Source organism: Marmota flaviventris, chromosome 3 (genome assembly GCF_047511675.1).
Source record: "Marmota flaviventris isolate mMarFla1 chromosome 3, mMarFla1.hap1, whole genome shotgun sequence".
Lineage (NCBI taxonomy): Eukaryota > Metazoa > Chordata > Mammalia > Rodentia > Sciuridae > Marmota > Marmota flaviventris.
In genome coordinates, this window is record NC_092500.1 from 162,324,578 (window position 1) to 162,346,563 (window position 21,986).

General features: G+C 37.4%; 1 protein-coding gene across 4 annotated transcripts in view; it reads right to left on the reverse strand.

Moving 5' to 3' along the window:
* Psd3 (pleckstrin and Sec7 domain containing 3) overlaps positions 1–21,986 on the reverse strand; it is a 468,534-nt gene that overhangs the window by 68,941 nt on the left and 377,607 nt on the right. For all 4 annotated transcript variants that reach the window (XM_071610547.1, XM_071610548.1, XM_071610549.1 and 1 more), the window contains one exon: positions 4,855–4,925. In XM_071610547.1, coding sequence (XP_071466648.1) covers positions 4,855–4,925 — 71 coding nt within the window. The remainder of the gene's footprint in view (positions 1–4,854; positions 4,926–21,986) is intronic.

The window sequence follows — 21,986 nt, forward strand, 5'->3', positions numbered from 1 at the left end:
AAGGAAGGAAGAACTCGTTATGATCAAATTATGAAAAGTCAAAGAAAGCAGAAAACAAAAGTGATTTCTTACAAACCCATGAGACTGTCAGTGGATCTCTTAGCAAAACCAGTGCAGGACCAGAAGGAATCCTAGTGATATATTTTGACTGCTTAAAGAAAAAAACTGCCACAAGAATATTGTATCTGGCAAAAGGCATCCTTCAAAAAATGAAATCCCGATTTTTCCCAGATAAACAAAACCTGAAGGAATATATTATCAGGAGAACTGCCTTGCAACAAGTGAGTTTTTTTTTCTAGTTGAAACAAAAGGATGTTAAACAGAAACACAAAAGTATCAAGCTCACCAGTAAAGGTACATACACAGAAAAAGCACATAACACTTTAATACCATGCTAGTGTTATACAAATCACTCTCAATTTTGGTATAGAAATCAGAAAAATGAAAACATAAAATACTTATAAAACTACATGACTGGAACTCAATATAAAATGATGTCATCTGTGACAACTGAGTAACAAAAGTATGGTATGTATGTGTGTGTGTAGTGGAATAAAAGTGTAGTTTTAGTACACAACTGAAATTACCCTGGTATTCTCTTAAAATACATGAAAACTATCATCTATTTTATGTAAGCCCATAGTAACCACAAAGGAAATATCTATGGAAAGTAAAAGAAAATGAGAAGACTCAAAAAGCAACATTACAAAAGGAAAAAAAAATCAGTGAAACAGAGGAATACTCAAATTGTGTAGTAAAACCCAAGACAAAAAGGAAACAAGAAACAAAATGTCAGGAGTATGAACTCTCCATGAATAATTACTGGTGCCACAGAATCCAAAGGATAGGAGAAAACTGCTATGAACAATTATACACTCACAAATTGGGTAATGTTAAGAAATGGTTAAATTACTGGAAACAACACAACCTACCAAGATTAAAGAAATACAAAACCTGAACAGATCTATAACTGGTAAGGAGGCTGAATCAGTAATGAAAATCTCCCAAGGAAGTCAAGCCTAGGACCAGATGGCTTCACCACTGAATTCTACCAAACAGCTAAAGAGTTCACGCCAGCCCTTCTGAAACACTTCCAGAAACTGAAGAGAAGGAACACTTCCAAACTGATTTTGAGGCCAGAATGACCTTGATACCAAAAACGGGAGGCGGGGGGAAAAGAAAGGAAGGAAGAAAATTACTGACCAATATTCTTGATGAACATAGATGCAAAAATCCTAACCAAAATAAGCAAATTGAATTCAACTTTATATTAAAAGGATCATACATAAAATCCAAAGAGGGATTTATTCTTAGAATGGAAGGATAGTCCAACATACAAAAATGAATCAAAGTGATACATCACATTAATAGAAAAAAAGATTAAAAATCATATGAATATCTTAATAAATGCAGGGAAAGCCCTTGAAAAATTCAATATCCTTTCATAATTAATACATGCAACAAAGTAGGAGTAGTTTGACATGATCTTAGCCACAATCATGTATATATATGCCTAAAGATTACACAAAAAAGCTATTAGAATAAATCAGCAAAGTTTTGTGATACAAAATCAATGTATAACAACCAGCTGCATTTCTAACAATAAACAAGTCTGAAAAGGAAATTAAAATAATCTGATTTATAATACTGCCAGAAAGTATGAAATTTATTTAGAAATAAACTTGACCAAGGAGACAAAATAGTTCCACACTGGTAACTTCAAAACATTGCTGAATAAAAGAAGAAAAAGATAAATGGAAAGATGTGCCATATTTGAGGATTAGAAGACTTAAATATTATTAAAATTCCACACTATTCAAAGCAATCTACAGATTCCATGCAATTTATATCTATAGTCCAATATCATTTTCTAATAGAAATAGAAGAAACAATCCCAAATTCTACATAGCATCAAAAAGGACCTCGAATAGTCAAAACAATTTAGAGAAAGAGTAATACTAGAAGACTGATTTCATTACTGATTTCAAAACATTATAAAATTACAACATCAAAACAGTACGGTGTTGTCATACGGATGGGCCACTGGAGGAGACAGGCGAGGAAAATCCCACATGTAAATGGTCAAATGACCTTTAATATGGGGCCAACACTACAAAATGGGGAAAACATCTTTAAAAAATGATGTTGGGAAGCCCGTTTATCCACATGCAAAATAATGAAAGCAGAGCCCTCTCTATCTTATACAAACACAAAAATTAACTAAAATGGTTAAAGATGTAAATACTTAAGACATGAAACCATAAATTTTCTATAAGAAAACAGAGGAAAACTTGGTAATGATTTAAATGATTAAACTTGGTCATGATTTCTGGATTACCAAAAACATAGGCAAATATAAAACAAAAGCAAACACAGGTAAGTGGGGCTATATTAAATGAAAACTCTTCAACATGGTAAAGGAAAAAAAATAACCTTCTGAAATGGTAACCTGAAAAATAGAAGAAAATATTTGTAATACATTTAAATAAGTGGTCAATATTCAAATTCAAAATATAGAAGGAACACCTACAATTTAATTGCAAAGGAAGAACAACAAAAAGCAAAAACATATACACGAAAAAAGACAGCTTGAAAAAGGAAAGGACTTAGACATACCTCTAAAGACATACCAACAACCAATAGGTATTGAAAAGATATTACTAATTATTAGGAAGATGCAAATGTGATAGTATGATTTATATTATTTGGTCATTATACTTGATTTCTGGCAAAAGCTCCTAAAACTCTTGGAATCTCTAGCTTGATAATTATGTGTTAATGTGATGACTGATGGCTGGTGACCCCTAGAGACCACTAGAATACAGACTGGTGGCTCAGAAATCAAATCAGGACTTATAGCCTCACCCCATAACCTCACTAGAGAAGGCTGACTGGGAGGGTCTAAAAGTTGAATTGATCTCCAAGGACCAGTGATTCAATCAACTGTGCTTAGAAAATGAATATTCCATAAAAACCAACAAGAGCTGGGTTCAGAAGAGCTTCTGGACAGCTGGGCAGGTGGAAATTCCTACGATGTGATGCACCTGAGAACCTCCACATCATCCCATATCCTGTCCTGTGCATCTCTCCTATTTGGCTATTCATCTGTATCCTTTGTAATATCCTTTATAGTAAGTGGGTAAATGTAAGTAAAGTGGTGTCCTGAGTGTTGTGGGCAACTCTGACCAACTACCTTGAGGTGGACATGGGAACTCCTGATTTATAGCTGTTGGTTGGAAGTGTAGGTGACAATCTACTATTTGCAAATGGTATTTCAATGAGGGGGCACTCCTTGGGGGCTGATCCCCAATCTGTGGGATCTGAAGCTATTTCAATGTCAACAGCGTCAGAGTTGAGTTGAATTAGCTGGTATCTGCTGGAGAATCTGGGCTCACAGAAGGATTCTGTATTGAGTGTTGAGAATACAGAGTGGGAAAAATACTTTTTTGAGTTTTTTTTTCATTTCTAGTAACAAATCCAAACTATAACTAGATATCGCCTTATTCTTGTTAGGATGGCTCTTACAACAAAACATAACAAGTGTTGGTGAGGATGTGGGGAAAATGGAACCTGTGTGTTCTGGATGTAGCTGGTACAGGGACTTTGTAAAATAGTATGAGAAAAGGAACACACCATTCAACAATTTGGATATTTACCCAAAATAGATAAATTTAGTATTTTGAAGAGATATTTGTACTCCATGTTCATTCAGCATTATTCATAAGAACCAAAAAGGTGGGAATAACTCAAATGTACACTGATGAATGAATGCATCAGAAAAATGTGGCATATACACATCAAGTAATATTATGCATTAAAAAGGAAAAAGATTCCGACACCTGCTACAACATGGATGAGCCTTGAAGACATTGTGCTGAATGAGATAAGCCAGTCAAGAAGGCCAAGAAGGCTAAAACAGCCAAACTTGAAGAAACAAAGTAGAATGGTGGTTGCCAAGGATTGAAGGGGAAGGAAACTGGGTATAAACCTAAGATGAGAAAGTTTTCTAGGTATGCTGTACAGCATTGGGCTCATGGTTAACAATACTGTGTTGCACATTTAAAAACTTAAGAGACTAGTTCTCATATTATGTGGTTTTTTTTTTTTTTTTCACCATAATAAAAATGTCTTTTCCTATTGGCACCACTGAAGGGAATGTTGCAACTGTCTTGCTTCCTGTTATTCCTAATCCAGTGCCTGTCCCTTCAGTGGATGCTAGAATCCTTCTGGAGTTTGGGAAGTTGTGCTCCTTCCAGCCAACACACAACTTTCCCATCTTCACCCACACAGATCCAGGGACATGGAAGCTCCAAGGACAACCCTAAAGGGGCCAGGACATATCAACTGAATCCCGGAGATCCAGACTTTGGGACTAGAAGAAAGAATCCTCACAGGAAACGTACCCAGGCAATTTGGAATCTATCTGCACTGTTAAAGTACAACTATTTCAGGAATCCAGTGGAAATGTGTAAGTTCAGCTTTTAGTAGGGTCAAAATCAAGATAATGAAAGAACAATATACAAATGAAGGCTGTAACTAATCTAGAGTATAAATATCTATGCAGACAGGTGCTGCCGCAAGTCTGTTCCTGAACAGATCACTTGAGATCTAACTTAGGAACCTATGTTCCGATCTTACTGAAGTAAAACAAATCCCATCCACTCCTCTCTCATTGTTCATGTGTATCTGAAGATGATTTACACATAACTCGCCCAGAATTTAAGCATCTGTTAAATAGTCTTATGGGTGATTGATGTGGCTTTTTTGGTACAAAGTGAGAATTTTGGGGTACCTTGTTTAAATATCATTTTATAAAGTTTTGTAGATTTTATTTTATATCCATTGTACTTTTACCTTTTGTAAGTAAAGAACTGTTCCCTTCAGGACAGCATAAAAGGTTTTCCATCCTCGCTTTCCTCTTGGAGCTAGAAAAAGAAAAAAAAAATATTAGAAAGAAATCAACACTTCAGAAGAATATAAAACATCAACCTGGTGCTTACGTTTCCATGTTCCCAGTTAATGAGCTATCAAAACAATGTTGAGAACTAAAATTTTCTTGAACTTTAGTGTATATCAGGCAGTATTCTAAAATGTTTCCCAAGTGTTGTCTTATTTAATCCTCAAAATATTTAATTAATCCTGCAAGTAGGTTCTAGGAATCTCTTTTTTTAAAAAAAGCCAAAGCACACAGAAGTAAATTGCTTACGGTCACATAACTGGGAATAGGAGAAACTAAAAATAGGAACCCAGGGAGCATGTCTCAACCCTCTGCCCTCCAGTGTAGGTGACTCAGACTGAGAAAGCAAAAAAGACAGATTGACAATTGGTATCAATCCAAGAGAAAGGCATGGTTATGAGAGGGCAACTCTCCCCCATATTTCTTCCATACTCCCTCAATCAGATTAGAGTTTTGTTATCACTCCTATGGCAACTTGGGCAGATTGCTGCTGCAAAGCACTTTTCTGGTCTAAGTGTCTTTCATTGGACTGGGAATAACTTGAAAGGCTTCCTTCATTTTTTTCCCCATTTTTAAAAATATTTTTTAGTTGTTGATATCTTTTTTTTTTTTTTTTAATTTATTTGTATGTGGTGCTGAGAACCAAACCCCAGTGCCTCACACATACCAGGCAAGAGTGCTACCACTGAGCCACAGCCCCAGTCCCTTCTAATTTTTTTTATTGGTGCATTATAATATTGCACATAAGGTTGGGGTCTATTGTTACATATTCACACATACACACAGTATAATAATATAATTCGGCCAATATCACTCCCCAGTATTTCCCCTTATATTCTTCACCTTTAGAATTTATAGAATCTAGCATAGTGCAAGGCAGACTTTAGGCACTATCATAAAGAATCTCCAGATTAGTTAATTTTTACAGAAGTCTTTATATTCCTTTTGTTTATTTTTCTGGTGTACAATGTAGAACTATCCTATTCACTTAAACTCATACAAATTATCCTAGAGACAGCATAGATTAGCAAAACAGCTTATTACATATTCTTAACTGTTTAATAAAACTAAAATCGGCACTGGAAAACATTACCACCTGAATGTCATTTTTCTAAGCATTAGCCAACTACATAGGCAAGACCATTTATTTATTAATATTCCTTTGTCAAACATTTGGCTGGCTTCAGGGCACCTTTAACTTGGACAAGGTAGGAAGTGTATCACTCTCTGAAAGCATACTCTTTAAATTTCTTTTGACTTAGGCTTGGAAAGGAGGTGAATATTCCTCTACAGGACCCAAGTGATCCTGCCAGCGCCACACTGAGACATCCACCTGGCAAGAAAGGCCGCAAAACATCCGCTCCACAGGGTTTCAGGGGAAATATAAAATACCATCCCTTCTGTTTCCACTAAGTGGCTTAAAAAAAAAAAGTGTATGCGTGGAGAGGGGCACACCATGATATCCTTTGAAATAAATAAATAAATAAATAAATAAAGACTAAAAGAGAGGCAGAGCTCAAACTTATAATAAATACTCACTGCATTGTTCAACAGAGGACAAATTCGGGCAACACCTGCATGAGAACCGTGCACACAAAAGTGACCATGTGCCATGGGGGCTGTCACTCCGCAGGACAGGAGACAGCATGATAAGCTGGAGGTGGCAGCCTGGAAAACAGACCAGCTAGCTGGTTTCCATCCCCTTCTAGGCCTCACCTTGTCCTAAACCCATCCTCTCGCCCTCCAAGCCCTGGCTGGGAGAGTCCTGACCAGTCACTCAGTTCTCAGGACTTCAGCTGATTCATTTTCATAAATTGGGTAATTTGTATAACTTTAGGCAAAGCACTGGAGAAATACTGGAGAGAAACCATTTTGTTCTCTATAGGAGCAAAGAGGTCCTGCCATTTAAAAGCTCTCCTTGAAGCCCTGACGTCAGTTTAGTGGGATCTCGAGACTCCTGCAGTTCCAAGATCTACAAATCTTTTTTGCTTCCTGTGAAGTAAAAAATAAAATAAATACTGGTGTAAGTTATTTTCATTGCAAACAAAGCCTTTTAGAAGCAGATTCCAAAGAGCTCTCCAATCGAACTGTGATCTTAAACATTACCCCCGAATGACTAGCGTCCACTGAGTCACCTTCTACCTCATCCTCTACTCTCCCATCTCCCACAGAAGTATAAGATTTAATCTTGTCCACGGTCAATTACAATTTAATCATTTAGGACTTCAATGAAGCCACCTAAAGCCCTCCCAACAAGATAACTTATTAGTAAATTCTCATCAATGCACAACTAGAGTGCTATAGAGGCAGTTCCCTCAGAGCTTTGACTTATGTTCATCCATTTAACTCCTACCATACTACTAAGGGTGGCCTACTATTATTACTTCTGGTTTACACCAGTGGAACTCAGGGAAAGGGGACAACTGAGCTCCAGAGCAGGCTGGGAGGGCTCTCCAGTGGCAGGCCCAGCTGCTCGGACTTCACCCCACACCCTCAGGGCTGCTACTGCTGCTGTACAGGATGAAGCCCACCATGTGGAACAGGGGCTGGACGCACATGAAGGAAGAGCACCTTTCCTCAGAACCATGACTGAGGAATGTGTAGCCACTGACTTCACAGCACTTGTGTTTATTAAGCACGTAAGACTGGGCTAAGGAATTGTAATCACATAATGAACAAGAAGGAAGGAAGGAAAAGATCATGGTGTGGTCACCAGCTTATCTGAGAGGCTTTGACTGCAGAGGTGGTGGGAGCTGGTAGACACATTTTGATGAACAGCCAGGTAGCAATTATGAGAGAGCGCATACAGAACTTAAAGACACCACTTAATATCTACATCACACTTTCAAAGCAATTAGTATGTCTACTTTAAATCCAAAAATAATCAATTGTTCTCCTTTCCCAAACTAAAAGGGCTTTGGAATGTTTTAATTCTGGTCATCTGCCTCCAACCTTATATAACACCATAATTTAGCTTTTTAAAAAACTGCTACTGAAATAGACATTATTTTTTATTAACAGTTACTGCTTAGATTTACCCTGTTTTATCTTTCTTCATCACTTCTTTCCAAGCCTCCAACTACTATTGTTCAGAGACCATTTTTCAATTATCTCTTGAAGTAGATCCTGAGAAGTCCCTTTAGTAAGGATCTTCTGGTGGTAAATTTTTTTTCTACTTTTGTTTATTATATATTTTAAAAATTCTAGGTTGACAATTACATTTTTTATGCAGATATTATTTGACTACCTCTTCTGTATTATAGGGAGGTCTACCCTAAGTCTAAAGGTGTGTCTAAGTAAGGGTGCTGGGCTTCCTGTGTATCATTTTGGAAAACCTGTAGCCATCGTGTCCCTTCCTCCGCTGTCTCCAGAACTGTCCCCATGCTCCACCCTGACTCCTCACTGCCTTCCCTGTGTGTCTTCTCTGCTCCCTCGTGTACTTACTCTCTGTCCTTTGGTGCTGAGAGCTGTGTGGTTTTACTTCCAGCCCTGGTTGGCCACCCGATCCTGAAACACCTTGGAGATTAGAGCCCTAGGAGTAGCTTCCCTCCCTGGATATGCACTCAGGTTTTATTATATCTGGCCTCCCCAGATTTCTCTTTGACTGTTACAAGTTCGTCCATTGATTTAAAAGGTATTTAATTTTTTCCCCTATCACCTTTAAATATTTTATAATAGAAAGTTCAGAATCCATCCATAGTCTATTATAATGTGATAAATCGACTTTTAAAAAGTATTCATTCATGAACTTTGTAATCTAGGAAGCATTTGGAACAAGATACAGGATATATTGGGGGGTAAGGCGAGGGCAAGGGAAATCAGTAAGAGAGCTATGGTGATGGCCTAGATGAGAGAAAAGGCCAGAATTGTGTGCACAATAAAGAAATGAAAGGAGAGATGTGAGGTGGTGACGCTGAGGACCAACGATACAGTAGGGTGGCCATCAGGCTAGCATTATACACAACTCTTCTATTTGATCCAAACAATCCTTTGAGGTAGGCATTGCCTTTTTCTTATCGACATCACCATAATTAGTTACATCTGCCATTCTGAAAGGTAAGCAAGCTGCTGTAGAGGTCACCCATCTGAGGATTTCAAAGTTATCATACAGGGCAATTCAGGCGAGGAGAGATGTTCTAGGGAAACGATCTGGGTTACACTCCTTCACAAGGGTCAGACCTGTAGCCTCTGTGAGATGGGTGCTGAGGGGAGGAAAGCAGATGAGGAGACAGGAGCAGACCAGAAATCAGGTACTCTCTCCAGTTGCTCTTAATTCTAGGGTATTCACAAGCATCCCTGCTCAGGGATAGAAATCTCAGATTAGAGGCACAATCTCTAGGTCTGCCCACTCAGGTGCTACCAGCTCAGCATTGCTGCAGGAAAATACACTATGCAATGATAATTACAGTAGTAGTGATAGCAGCAGCTCATGTTTACTGAATGCATACCGTTTTAGGCAATGTTCCAAGAGCTGACAAGTAAAAACTAATGCCTGCAACTCTGTGAGGGAGCCACAATAACAACCTCCAGTGCACAGGTGTGGAATCTGTGACCCCCACCTGCCACGTAGCACCTGCCTGCCTACAGCACTGAGCATTTTCACGGTGGTTTGAAGATAGGGAAAGGCCAGTTAAAACAGACTCGGGATATAGTATCTTGGATAACTAAGACACAGAGGTGATCAAATTATTTATGGACCAATTCATCAGAGACCCTGATCTGTCAGGAAAAATACATCATCGGAAAAAGACTGAATAGAAATATGTGGTAAACAGTCTGTATGACTGTCCCTGTACATATTCCTGGCTTGGGGATGGCTTCCTGTATACTGTGGAAAGTAAAAAATGAGAAAAGTCAACAAATTTCTGATTGTTATTCTGCATCATGAACACACAAAGATACATGCACACAGAGCATACATATTTGCTAAAGAAAAGTTGGCAGTTGCTACAAATATGGGTGCAACTGGAACTATCACTGAATCTTCAATATTTTAAATCAATCATCTCCTCATCTTTATTGCATATTTGAAGAAATCTATTTGGAAATATAAAGTACCATGAATAATATTTTGGCTTCAGTTTACCAGTGGTCTTTGTAAGAGGGAAATACACAACTGGGAATGAAAGGGTGGAATTGTTATCTTTCTTGCATAAAGAGGAAGGTATAAAATATTCCTAAGCAATAAAATATTTGGTAATGCACACATACTAGCAAAACTAAGTTGCTTATTTTAAAAAAAAATCCCTCCAAAAGCTGTAATATTTATATAAAAGTTTATATCTACAAGCTATATCCTTCAACTTTAATTTCTTCTCAACTGAACTGGAAAAGGATCATCTTTAAAATCTTACTGCTCCAATTTTTCTACTTTATTCAAAAGGCAAAATATTTTGTCCTACATCAAAATATTGTCTTATTTTTGACCACTCTTCCCTCTGGATTCTTCAATCATCTATTTTTTATCTTTCTTTCAAGTTTATTACCAGAAAGACATAATTTGCAAGGATAGAATATCCGTATTGCCTATTTTTCCATTTAATATGTCAACCTTTCCTTCTTATTGTCTTGAAAATATTCTTCCATTGTCCCATGTGCAAAGACAAAAACATCTCTTATCCCCTCAAGAGCAGAGGTCAGCAAGCCATATCTGTATCAATGAGAAAGGACTCCTGTGTATGGCCTAAAGAGCGGCCATGGCCCAAAAGCTAACAGTGCAGGCTCGCAGGCTCGGCCAGGCCAAGAAACAGCAAGCATACAGGAAGGAGATCGTTCGTAATGTAAAATGCTTTCAAGTTCTTTAGGTTTATGGAGAAAGTCATTCAAAATGAACTGCAACCCCAATGAGGACATTCCAAAATAATATCAGCACCTTGCTGAACTCTCAGGAAAAAAGATGTGGTCAGCAATAGTTCTATCCTAATACAACGAGGACATTTCTATATTAGATTTGTAAAAGACAGAAGATATTTTTTAAGTTGCTTTATTTCCCTAGTGAGGTTGCCCGAAAACTGGGCGAAATTCTCAAAGTGTCTACCCTGCAGGATGAAGTAATATGCTATCCCAGTCAGAAGTAATCTCCATATCACTGAGTTCCACATCATCAACGCTGCTGGCAGCTCAGGCACAGGAGTCTGCATTCTGCAATTGGCTTGAGAAAGCTTTAGAAAAGTTCACAGATGACAGACTCACAGATCATTAAATGAAGTTAAGGGTTGTTTGTCCCTGTACACTTTATCCCCAACTTTCTTTTACAAAATATCCTCAGGCATCACAAAAAGCTCTGTACTATTAAAGTTCAATTAACAGAGCAGATCAGGCACTTTGAGATTACTGCTTGAAGCAGTCACGTCCAGGCTAAGCATAACAGAAGTTACCAGTGGGAGGCAAGTCATACAATATTAAGTAACGCATAGTATTAAGTACCCCCAGGTTTACATCAAGGGTGGTAGAAATAAAACAGTATTGTTACAATGTTATATTTCTAAATTATTTATCTTTGAAACAAGGCAATTTACACGTTAAACAAAAATCAGTTGATCCTTACCATGTTCCTCTTTAGGGATACACTATCAACTCTATTTTATAAACAGAAAAACTGGGGTAGTCTTAAAGAAACTTTACACCTTTTGTTTGCCCAGAAAAAAAAATATTTCTTTCTTTTATATGTCAGGAATAGGATTATATATATAATTGTCAGAAATAAAAACTGAAGGAATATCCCACCCAAGGAGCTCTCTGGGAGGCTGGTGCTCACTTTGGGTGTGGCACTGCCTTTGGGGGGTCTTCAAGACCTTTACCCTATACTGATCTTGCAGAAGGTATTCTGAACTGGGATGCAGGCAATTGAATTTTGTTCTCACCACGATGCCCGCTATTTTTCTGTTTTTGGATGCTATCTACCATCTATGGCTACTGATCTGTAACCTGGATGCAGTATGATGTAACACATCACTGTATAATGTTGTTCAGGTATTCCCGCACATGAATTAGATAAGGACATTTGCTCGATCCCTTAAGAGTTCATGTGATGTGTGGAGGCAGCCACATTAACAATGAAAACAAAATAGGATTAGCTCTATAAGACAAATGGCAGCCTGGGGCTACCCTCAAATGAGGAGGAAGCCATTAATCCCACTCATGAGGACAACTCAAAAGTTAGAAGAGATTTTGAGAAAGAATTTAGTCTTAATCAGGACTTTTTTTTTTTTGGGGGGGGGGGAGTCCAATAGGTTTTAGACTTCTCTTTTGACCTTGACCTCTTCCTAGAATGTTCCCTTTCCAGGTACCATCATGACTTGCCCCTCTTCGTTTAGGTCTCCGCTTAAAATGTCAACTCATCCAGGGGTCCTTTCTTACCCTCTGCAAAACAGTACCTGAATACTTCCTTCACTCTTGCCAACCACAACTTTTTTTCCTTTTTCGCAGTGCTGGAGTTCAACCTAGACCTTGACCATGCTATGCAAGAGCTCTACCACGGAGTTACACGTTGGTCCTGGTTTTATTTTTCTTTGTCTCACTTAACACCTGTATGAATTTATCACTGATGTATTACACTCCCCGCCCCCTCATACTAGAAAGGAACCTCCAGTAAATACTCTGGTGTGTGGCTGTGTCCAAAGAACAGATTCACCCCTATCCCAAATGAAAAGCAAATGTCCTAAATAGGCATGCGGATGGTGTGACTCGATAAACATTACAGGGAAGATGTTTAAAAGTGTTTTTTCCATCACTTAGGTGAAACACATTAGAAAACTTGGGGTGCTTAAACACAAAGGAGATGGAGGAAAAAATTGGGGTACAAAAAGATACTGAATATGGAACTAAGATACTAGTGTGCACACCAGCTCATGGGAACTAAATTACGATGTTTTTTCTAAGTTAAAAGAAAAAACATCTGGGATAAGTAATGTCAAAATTTAGGAAACAAATGCCATCTTACAACTCTTAAAAAGTGGATCTGAATGAAGAAAGATGCAGGAGAACTTTATTTTAGGGAATCTCCTCAAAAGGCTGAGCACAGCAAAATTTTATTCAAGCTCAATAACTTCAATGGTATGAAAGTTATGACCACCCCAAACTCCAAAAAAATCAAGCATCCAAATGATACTTTTATAATTCCTTAAGCAACTTATAGGTCCTTTCATAAGACTTACAGAAAGCAAAGTACTAAAATAAAAAGTAAGGTTAAAGCCTTGCAGCTTGAGAAGTGTAGGTAACTGCTCAAATAGATCTCTCAAAGGACACCAAGCTAGGTCCCTTCAACCTCCTATGCATCCAGGGACCCAGGGAACCACTGAGTTAAAGATCCTGCTGAGCATGCACTTCTGCAAAGAGCAATTCAAATAAGCTATGGTAATTGTAAAACAGCCTGAGGCTCACTGGCACCTTTAAAATGCCTCAGGGCAAGCTGCTGCAGGTCAATAAAAATGTTTCACAAAGATGAGGATGAGCAGCCCCCAGACACATCTGTTCACCAGAGAATGTGACAGTAGCCTGATTGCTTTCCCCAAGTTAGAAGCTCAAGGAGAGGCTTCTTACTCCTTCTTCTGAGATGAGGTTCCTGACCCTCACTTGGGGCCAGGGGTTTGCCTTACAGTTCACACCAAGAAAATAATCCACCCCCGCAGATTTCATCTTAAGTAATGCTACTGAATGTTTAACTCAGGTCAGGCCAAACTTCTTTCATTTATTGGATTTCCAGCACTCTCAAATGCTTTCCACCTTTCTGTAAAAGGGTGACCAGGAGTGCATCCTCAAGAGCATCATAACAGCAGCCTTTCTGCAAATTACTCGGTGCTGTGAAAACACTAACCCATTTATCTTGCATTCCCAATTTGTTTACTGTAAATGGTACAGTCAGCCTTCTGTACCCTGTGTCCCACAACGAAAGATTCAACCAACCACAGATATTTTAAAAAGTCAGAAAGTTACAAAAAAGCAGAACTTGAATTTGCTGTATGCTGAGCACTATGCTGAATCCCCTTGAGTGAGCTGCTGCCTCAGCATTCTCTGTTGTAGCCGCCCACCATTTCCCACTTCCTCCAGTCTCTCTCCAGGGCTCCTAGTTTGAGCATCACTCACCTGGTGTGTTGTTTGTGTACTGTATAGTTAAGCCTATGAAGGGTTCTACCCTTGATGATGGTGTCATCATTCCCTAAGCAATACACTATAACAAGTATATACATAGCATTTACCTTTTATAGTCATTAATACAGGAATGATTTAAAGTATGTGAAAAGATGTGCATAGGTTATATGCAAATTCTACATCTACTAGCTGTCCTGGAACCAATCCCCTGCACATATCTAGGGAGGGCTGTAGACTGTACTATGACAGCCATTAACAGCATTTTTAAAAGACAGGGAAAATACCCACAATATTATCATAACCATTGTTTTTTAATTGGTAATCATGCTGTGACAAATGTTACACCTGTTTCTATCTGGCCTAACTCTGCAAATGTTTTTTAGATTTAATTATATTTCATTATGACTTTAAAATAGTCCCTTCTATTAATGTTATATTTAACTAACAAATGTTAAATAAAACATTGATTTTCCCAGACAGCCACTACCAGTAATTTGATATTCAACCTTCTAATCATTTTACTGTGTATATATTTGCCACATGAACTGTGATACTAGTTGCCTTAAAATTTTTCTAATTATATATTATGTCATTAAAAATAATCGCAAAGTATGACATGAGATTGCTCTATCATATTTTATTCAGTGCACCTTTTAGTGGCCTTCAAGCTGCTTGCAAGAGGATGATATTCTGGAGCTAAAATGATATCTGGGTTTCTTCTGTACAGCAGGCACTCTGCTAAACACCATGACAATTACTGGCCTCAGTGATTAGTCCACCTTAAGGCCTCTGCATTGTATATTGGAATATTCTTACGCTTAATCTCTATGACCAAGGATTTCAAGAACTTTCTTTCGCAGTTCAGCACTTAGCTCTCAGCAGAATGACATCCAGGTGTCTCCCACCCCTCCCCACCAAGAGTGAGTATTACTGGCAAACAGCTGGTGGAAAAATAATTTGAGTTTTAAAGCTCAAATTCTTAAGTCAGTTCAATCTAGTAACATTTTTGGACATGAATTTTTATCACTAGGATTAGCTCCTTCAGGAAACAGGTGGAGTAATCCATACTTATCTGTAGACTCCCTTTCTGTGGCTTCAGTTTCTTGTGGTCAACTGCAGGAACATTTTGGAAATAAGCCATTTGTAAATTTTAAATTGCATGCTGTTCTGAGTACTGTGATGTAATTTCAAGTCATCCTGCTCCATCCGGCCTAGGAAATGAATCATCTGTGTCCAGCACATCCATGCTGTTTACCCAGTTAGTCCTGTAGTAGCAGCTATCTCAGGTCCACTTGTCTTACTACTGTGGTATCTCAGCTTTTGTGTGCAAATAATCAATATTTTATTTAATAATGGCCCAAAGCACAAGGCTAGGTATGGTGACAATCTGTACTAAAAAGAAGCCATTTAAGGAGCTTCCTTTCAGAGGAAAGGCAAACATAAAAGGAAAAGGAAAAAAGTATCATAGGCTGAGGCTTCTAAAGTCTATGGTAAGAATGAATCACACCACGCAATTGTTAAGAAGGAAAATGAAATAAAATCCCTGCTAGCTTTGCTGTCACACCTCAAACAGCCATGGTGCATGGTAAGGACTTAGTTAAGGTGGAAAAGGTATTACATTATTGGTTTCTGTATTGTCTATTATTCCAGGCTTCCACTAGGGTCCTTGGAATATACCCCTGTAGCTTAGGGAGACCAGAGTACTGAATTAGATGTTTTTCACGCTACAATTGAACCCATGCTGTCATGTATGCTAAGCCTTGGCTCTATCCCTGCCCCATTAAGACCCAATGCTGCATTTTTAATTTCAAATTTTCATCAGATTATTGAAGAATCTGATATACTGCATTAATTTACCATAGCAGAGATACAAACCTTTTTTTTCTTTTCTTAAGTGTTAACTAAACTTAAAGGGTAAACAGAACGAGTCAAGAGTAAAAATAGAAAAGTTATTCCAAAAATCAGATGCAGTGAAAACTGCATTCCTCTTTCAGAAAGAAATACGTCAGAGATTCTGCATACAGATTTTTTTTTTTTTGATACTAAAAGATTGGCAGTTTATATTCCCTGTGCTCTGTCAAAAGTACTGCTTCTGGGGAGAATGGTGGGTGGCCTCTTCTCACCAACTTTCCTGCAGAAAAGGGTGGATTTTAAATTAAAGACATCAAAGTGAAACTCATAAGTTTAAAACATTCTTTTAGCCTGAATATAGAATTGTGAAGGGGCACTCCTCACCTAAAACAGATAAAATTCCATCAAAACTCCAGAGATGTGACAAACAACTGCTTGAGACCAGCATGGCCGCCCTCCCTGAACTGCTCCTGGACCCCATGTTAACAGGGTGGCACTTCACCCTGCCGCCACAGCAGCAAAGGGCAAACAGGAGGGAAAACTTTAGTCTAGTTTTTAAATATTTGCTTTGCTTTGCCTTCATTTAAAGAGTCTTTCTCTAACAGGAGGAGACAACCGTCTTGTGGGGGGAAAAAAATTCCACTTTTATTATCTCTTAATTATAGTGTCGCTGTTCCCAATGTTATACAATAGCAAAGAATTCTGCCGGCACTGCCATCATAAACTATTTTCAGTATGTGTGACTCAGAATAACATCTACTCTCTCACATTTGACATGTGGGTATAAATTTTTAAAACTTTCGATTACAGGCAAGTGTGTAAATCCGTCTACACTGAGTGAACCTCCCTAACCATGCCAGGTGCCACCCAGCTCTGTCTCTATGACTACTCCTCATGCCCAAAGTATTTGAGACTGAAAATTCATACCATCAAGAGGGACTCGCCATCCTGAAAAAGCAGTTCATGTTAAAACACTTCAAATTAGAAACTAATCTCAGGTGGGTAAAATGACAGAAGAATCTATGCTGAAAATGCAAAAATGTGATTAAGATGTTTAAAAATAACTAAGGTGATATGTTCACACAATTCGCCTCTTTCGATTCACTCCTTTCCTACTCCTCTGGTCCCTTTTTCCAAAAGAACCTACTGTTTAACCTTCAAGCTATTTCTCCTGATAGTTAATTACCATCATAGACTGAAACAAGGTGCTTCTACCACTGTCACAGTAGGTTATAAACATTCTCTGCTGGTTTCCTGCTGTGATACCCCACTACATCTTCCTGATATATGTATTTTTATTTATATTTTTATTGATGATCTCTGTAGTTTAAATGAACATGCTGACATGTTCTTCTTCAATGAAGTTTTTTTTTTTTCTGTAGCTTTACTAAGGTATTGTCAAATTAAAAAAACTGCATATAGTGTACAATTTGATGTTTAAATATATACATACATCATTAAATAATTGCCGATATCAAGATAATTACTATACCTTTCATTTTACTCATATCAATTTCCTATTTATTTTTGAATCAAAAAATTATTTTTATTTCCTAAGTATCAGCAGTATCTTTTGACTTCCTCTCCACAAAAGGAGCTTAAAGCTCTTTGTTTCCTTTTGGCTCTCTCTCCACCTTTACCTTTCAACTTCTTTCACTGGATTCTTACAGGGAGGGGGACAACATTTATGTTCTATTTTGTAACTATAAGTAAAGTGTTCATATTTCTGAATGTGAACAATGAGCAAAATTCTATTCTTAACATTCTTAAATATTACACTGGAGCAATGGCAATCAAAGGTTTTTTTTAAATCTTGGTACTCAGTTTTATTTTCTGGGGTATACCGTTGCTTGTACAGATTTCAAGAAACATATCCTCATTAGTTTCTAAATTTTCCATGCACTCAAACATTGAGTTTTAAAAAATGTATATAAAACATGTAAGACATTCAGAAGTTATCAAACATAACACAAGCATGCATGCACCACCAAATACCTTAAACTATTCATCAGTACAATTTAATTTCTTCTTTCTACTCACTGCATGTTATTCTCCCTGGCAGAGGTAATCATCATTCCATAGGTAATAATTTCTATAAATGAATATTTCTACTAAAACCAGTATTGTTTTGTATGCTTTAGAATGTTATTGCATAAGCATATTATTCTGTTCTTTTTCATTTAACAACCATTTGTGAGATTCATTCATGTTGATAGATGGAATGCCAGTTCCCTTCTTCTCACTGGTACACAGGGTTCAATTACATGAGCACTACACACAGAATCCGTCCAATCTCCTGTCAAAGGGCTTCCAGGTTGTTCTGAGTTATTATAATGTCATTATGTCTATGTTTCCACTTGTAAAACTAGAAAATTTTTTTGCGGGGGGCAAATACATACCTATGATAGATTACCTGACACACAAGATAGCTGATTGTTTTTGCTTAAGGCTTATTGATTATTGCCAACTGTTTTCAAAAATGATGAGACCACTAATACATTTGTAGGAGATAAAAGAGAGCCCACTGCTCTAAATCCTTGCTAACATTTGATATGCTTTCCAATTTTGGCTAAGTTCAGCATGTGAAATGACATCTTACTGTGTATTGATCATTAGTGTTTGGTTGGGTTGAGTATGTCTCCATATATGTATTGATCATCTAAGTTTCCTTTTTTTGTGAACGGCCTGTTTTAAATGTTGCCCATTTTCCTACTGGGTTGTCTTTTTCTAATTAAGGATTTCTTCACAAATATACACTGGAGGTCCTAATCCTTGATTAGAAATATGCTACAAGTAACTGCTTTCAATCTATGTATAACCTTTCAACTTTTTAAAAGAAAATTTTAAATGAGGCAGTCTTGAACTGGGGGTGTAGTTCAGTGGTAACAGCAAGTGCTTGGCACGTATAAGCCCTGGGTTCAATTCCCAATCCTGCAAAAAAGTCTTTAACATTAAATGTAATTGTATAATAATGTAATTATGCATATAAATGTCTTCCTAGTTTTCTTCTCCTAAATTAAAAAAAACTATACTCAAAATTCATTAAGTTATTGTTCCACATATTCTTATAAAAATCAGTTTCAAGTAGATTAATCTTAACTTTTTCTGCCTTTTACCTTTAATCTACTTGAAACTGATTTTTATGTAAGGTCTAAGATAGAGAATACACACATACCACTCAGCATCACTTACATAAGCATTTTTGTCACCCTTAATTATCTAAGTTGCTTCTCATGCCATAGAACAATTTTTCATAAATACTGGAAATTGTTGCTTCTAACCTTCTCCTTTCCATTCTATTGTCCCATCTATTTCTGCCTTATTACTTGGAAAAATGTCAGCATACTCCAGTGCATTTCTTCCCCTCATTTTCAACACTGTATGTGTATGAAATGTTACTTAATAGAATATTATTTAGAAGTTTATACTAAAAATTACAAATTATAATTGCTTTCTACATAGTATACCCATAAACAAGTTCTTTGGGGGATAGGGGCTGTGTTCATTGTTGAAGTTTTTATGGATATAGAGTCTCAGGTACTCAAGAAGTGCTTAATCCATGTAGAAAACAAATTCATTATTTGCATCTTAGCTTATGTAGCCTATGGTAATAAAAACTAGACAAGCATTTCATTACTGCCACATTTTTACCACTAAAAAATAAAAGTACAGTATTATGAATGGTGTTCTCTATCAGCCTGTCCCTCCTCCATGCTATGTCAGTATAATTGGGGGAGTCACTCTCAGAAGAGGTTGGGGCCAGGAAAGTAGCAATTACTGTGTGAGGAGCCCTGGTGTGAGGCCATAAGGACCTGTGGAAACTCTAGTCAGTCAGGAAATGCCTAACGTGCTTCAGCTAATTCCATTTTTAAAAAATACTGTATTGGCCAAATAAATGTTCAGGCCCTATTGCTCCTAGTTTAAGACCTATTTATCTAAACGCATGCTACACAGTGACAACACTGCCCCAACCACATAAAGAATGCAGAACCTAAATGTTTTCTAAGTATATTTTCTCATGGAAATTGTTCTTGACAATAATAGCTAAAACCAGATATACTGTAATTCTATACTATAACTTGGCTAAGGCAATTAAGATCTATTTCCTCATCTGTAAAATAGGGATAATAATAATATTTGCTTTATGATTGAAGAGTGTGGAATAAAGCTCTAACAGTGAGTTTAGTCATCATCATGGCCATTTAGAACATTCATATTTTGAGTACATTATTTCTGGTCACTTTCTTGATTTTTAAAAGGGACTACCAACAGACTGAGAAAACTAAAAACTTACCAAACTTTCTGACAAAATCCAGAAGATACATTTTGTTTTTTTCAAATATGAGTTTCCAAAGCTTTCCCTTAATGTCAGATTTAATGGGTCTGGTAAATGTATCTGAGTAGATATAGCACTTTCTTTTGATCCTGATTTGTCTTCTGGAGGTAGAATGTCTGAGCTGAGCAGATCTTTTAAAAGGCAAAAAATGAGGTGGGTGCTGGTGTTGCACGCCTGTAATCCCAGTCGCATGGGAGATTGAGGCAGGAGGATTTCAAGTTCAATACCAGCCTCAGCAATTTAGAGAGACCCTATTTTAAAACAAAATAAAAAAATACAAGACTGGGGAAATAGCTCAGTGGTAAAGTGCCCATGGGTTCAATTCCCAGTACTGGGGGGCGGGAGGGGGAGAGGTCAAAATGAAACAAGAAAGCCTGCAAAAGTTTAAAATATATTTATATAAAAAATTATGGATGCAGTCTGAAAAACTTGTCTTTAGAATTAATTAAAAATGCATAACACGTCAAATCCTGAGTGAAACAAGTGGTTCCTTCAAGACAAGTCAATCAACACTTAATGGGAAAACAATTTCTCAAGAGGACTTTGACCCAAATCCTTACTTATTAAAAACTTAGAGTAATATCTGTCATCAGAGCACCTTGACATATTTATGTACATGTGTAAATGTAAGTTAGGTCTAGCTCTACTGAACATGCTGAACCCAAATAAATGTTTAGACTTGACAACAGAATTACAAAAAGTATCATCATGAAGGTGTCTCAAAATTACTTGTAGCTTCTCCAGCAGTCTCATTGTTTTTTTTTTTTGGGGGGGAGGGGGGAGGCTGGCTTTGAACTCACAATCTTCTTCTCTCAGCTCAACTCGCTGGGATTATAGGTGTGTGCCACGGCACCCAGCTATTTGTATTGGAAATAAAAAATGATGTATGTATTGCACATGACATATGAGTACTTCATAAAACACCTCTCCCAAATTTACATATAGTGACCATCTTTCACAAGAGGAAGGGAAAAGCACTTGGAAACGGTTCAGGCACTGTGGGGCACTTCTAAGGAACAGTAACAGCTGATCGCTTACACTAACAAGGTCAACCAGCTATGATTGAAAGTTCAACACAAGGGGGAAGAAGAAAAGATTTTAGGTGGGAAAGAAACAAACCACTTTCTGAATTTCTAAATACAAAAAACAAACAGTTTGCTTGTACCTGAACGTGCAGAATTCCTTATCATTTCCATAAGCAATCCAAAAGACATTTCTTAACAAATGGGATTGATAAACTGTCCTACTATAGCAACTAGACAAAATTATATGTTAAATATATAAAACCAAAGGTTTTTGACACTGTACAAGAGCAGCACTGGACCATGATCCTGAAGAGGAAGAAACAAATGAGGCAAGCCCACTGCTGCTTGGAGCAAGTTTTCTAGCCTTCTTAGTGAAAGGAAGTATCTAAACAGCTAGTTAGTCTGCTGACTTGAGGAGACAGAGTCTGGTGAGGCAGAGGGGACTGGAGTAGAGTAAGATTGGAGGTAGAAATGTACAAAGTAAGAGCTCTGCAGAACTGAAGAGAAGTTCTAAGATCTTGGCTAGAGCATCAATCTGAGCACAATGGAAAAGGAGATAAGGCATGGGAAAGAATCACCAAGCAATTGTAAAATGAATAATTTCAAGAGCTCACAGAGGCCTGGAATAATCTGTGTTTTCATCAGCCAGAGTGGACTTTGTAATATATGGAGCATTGACTGGGTAGTTTGAAGATGAATAATAATGTTTTATTAATGAAACTAAAGA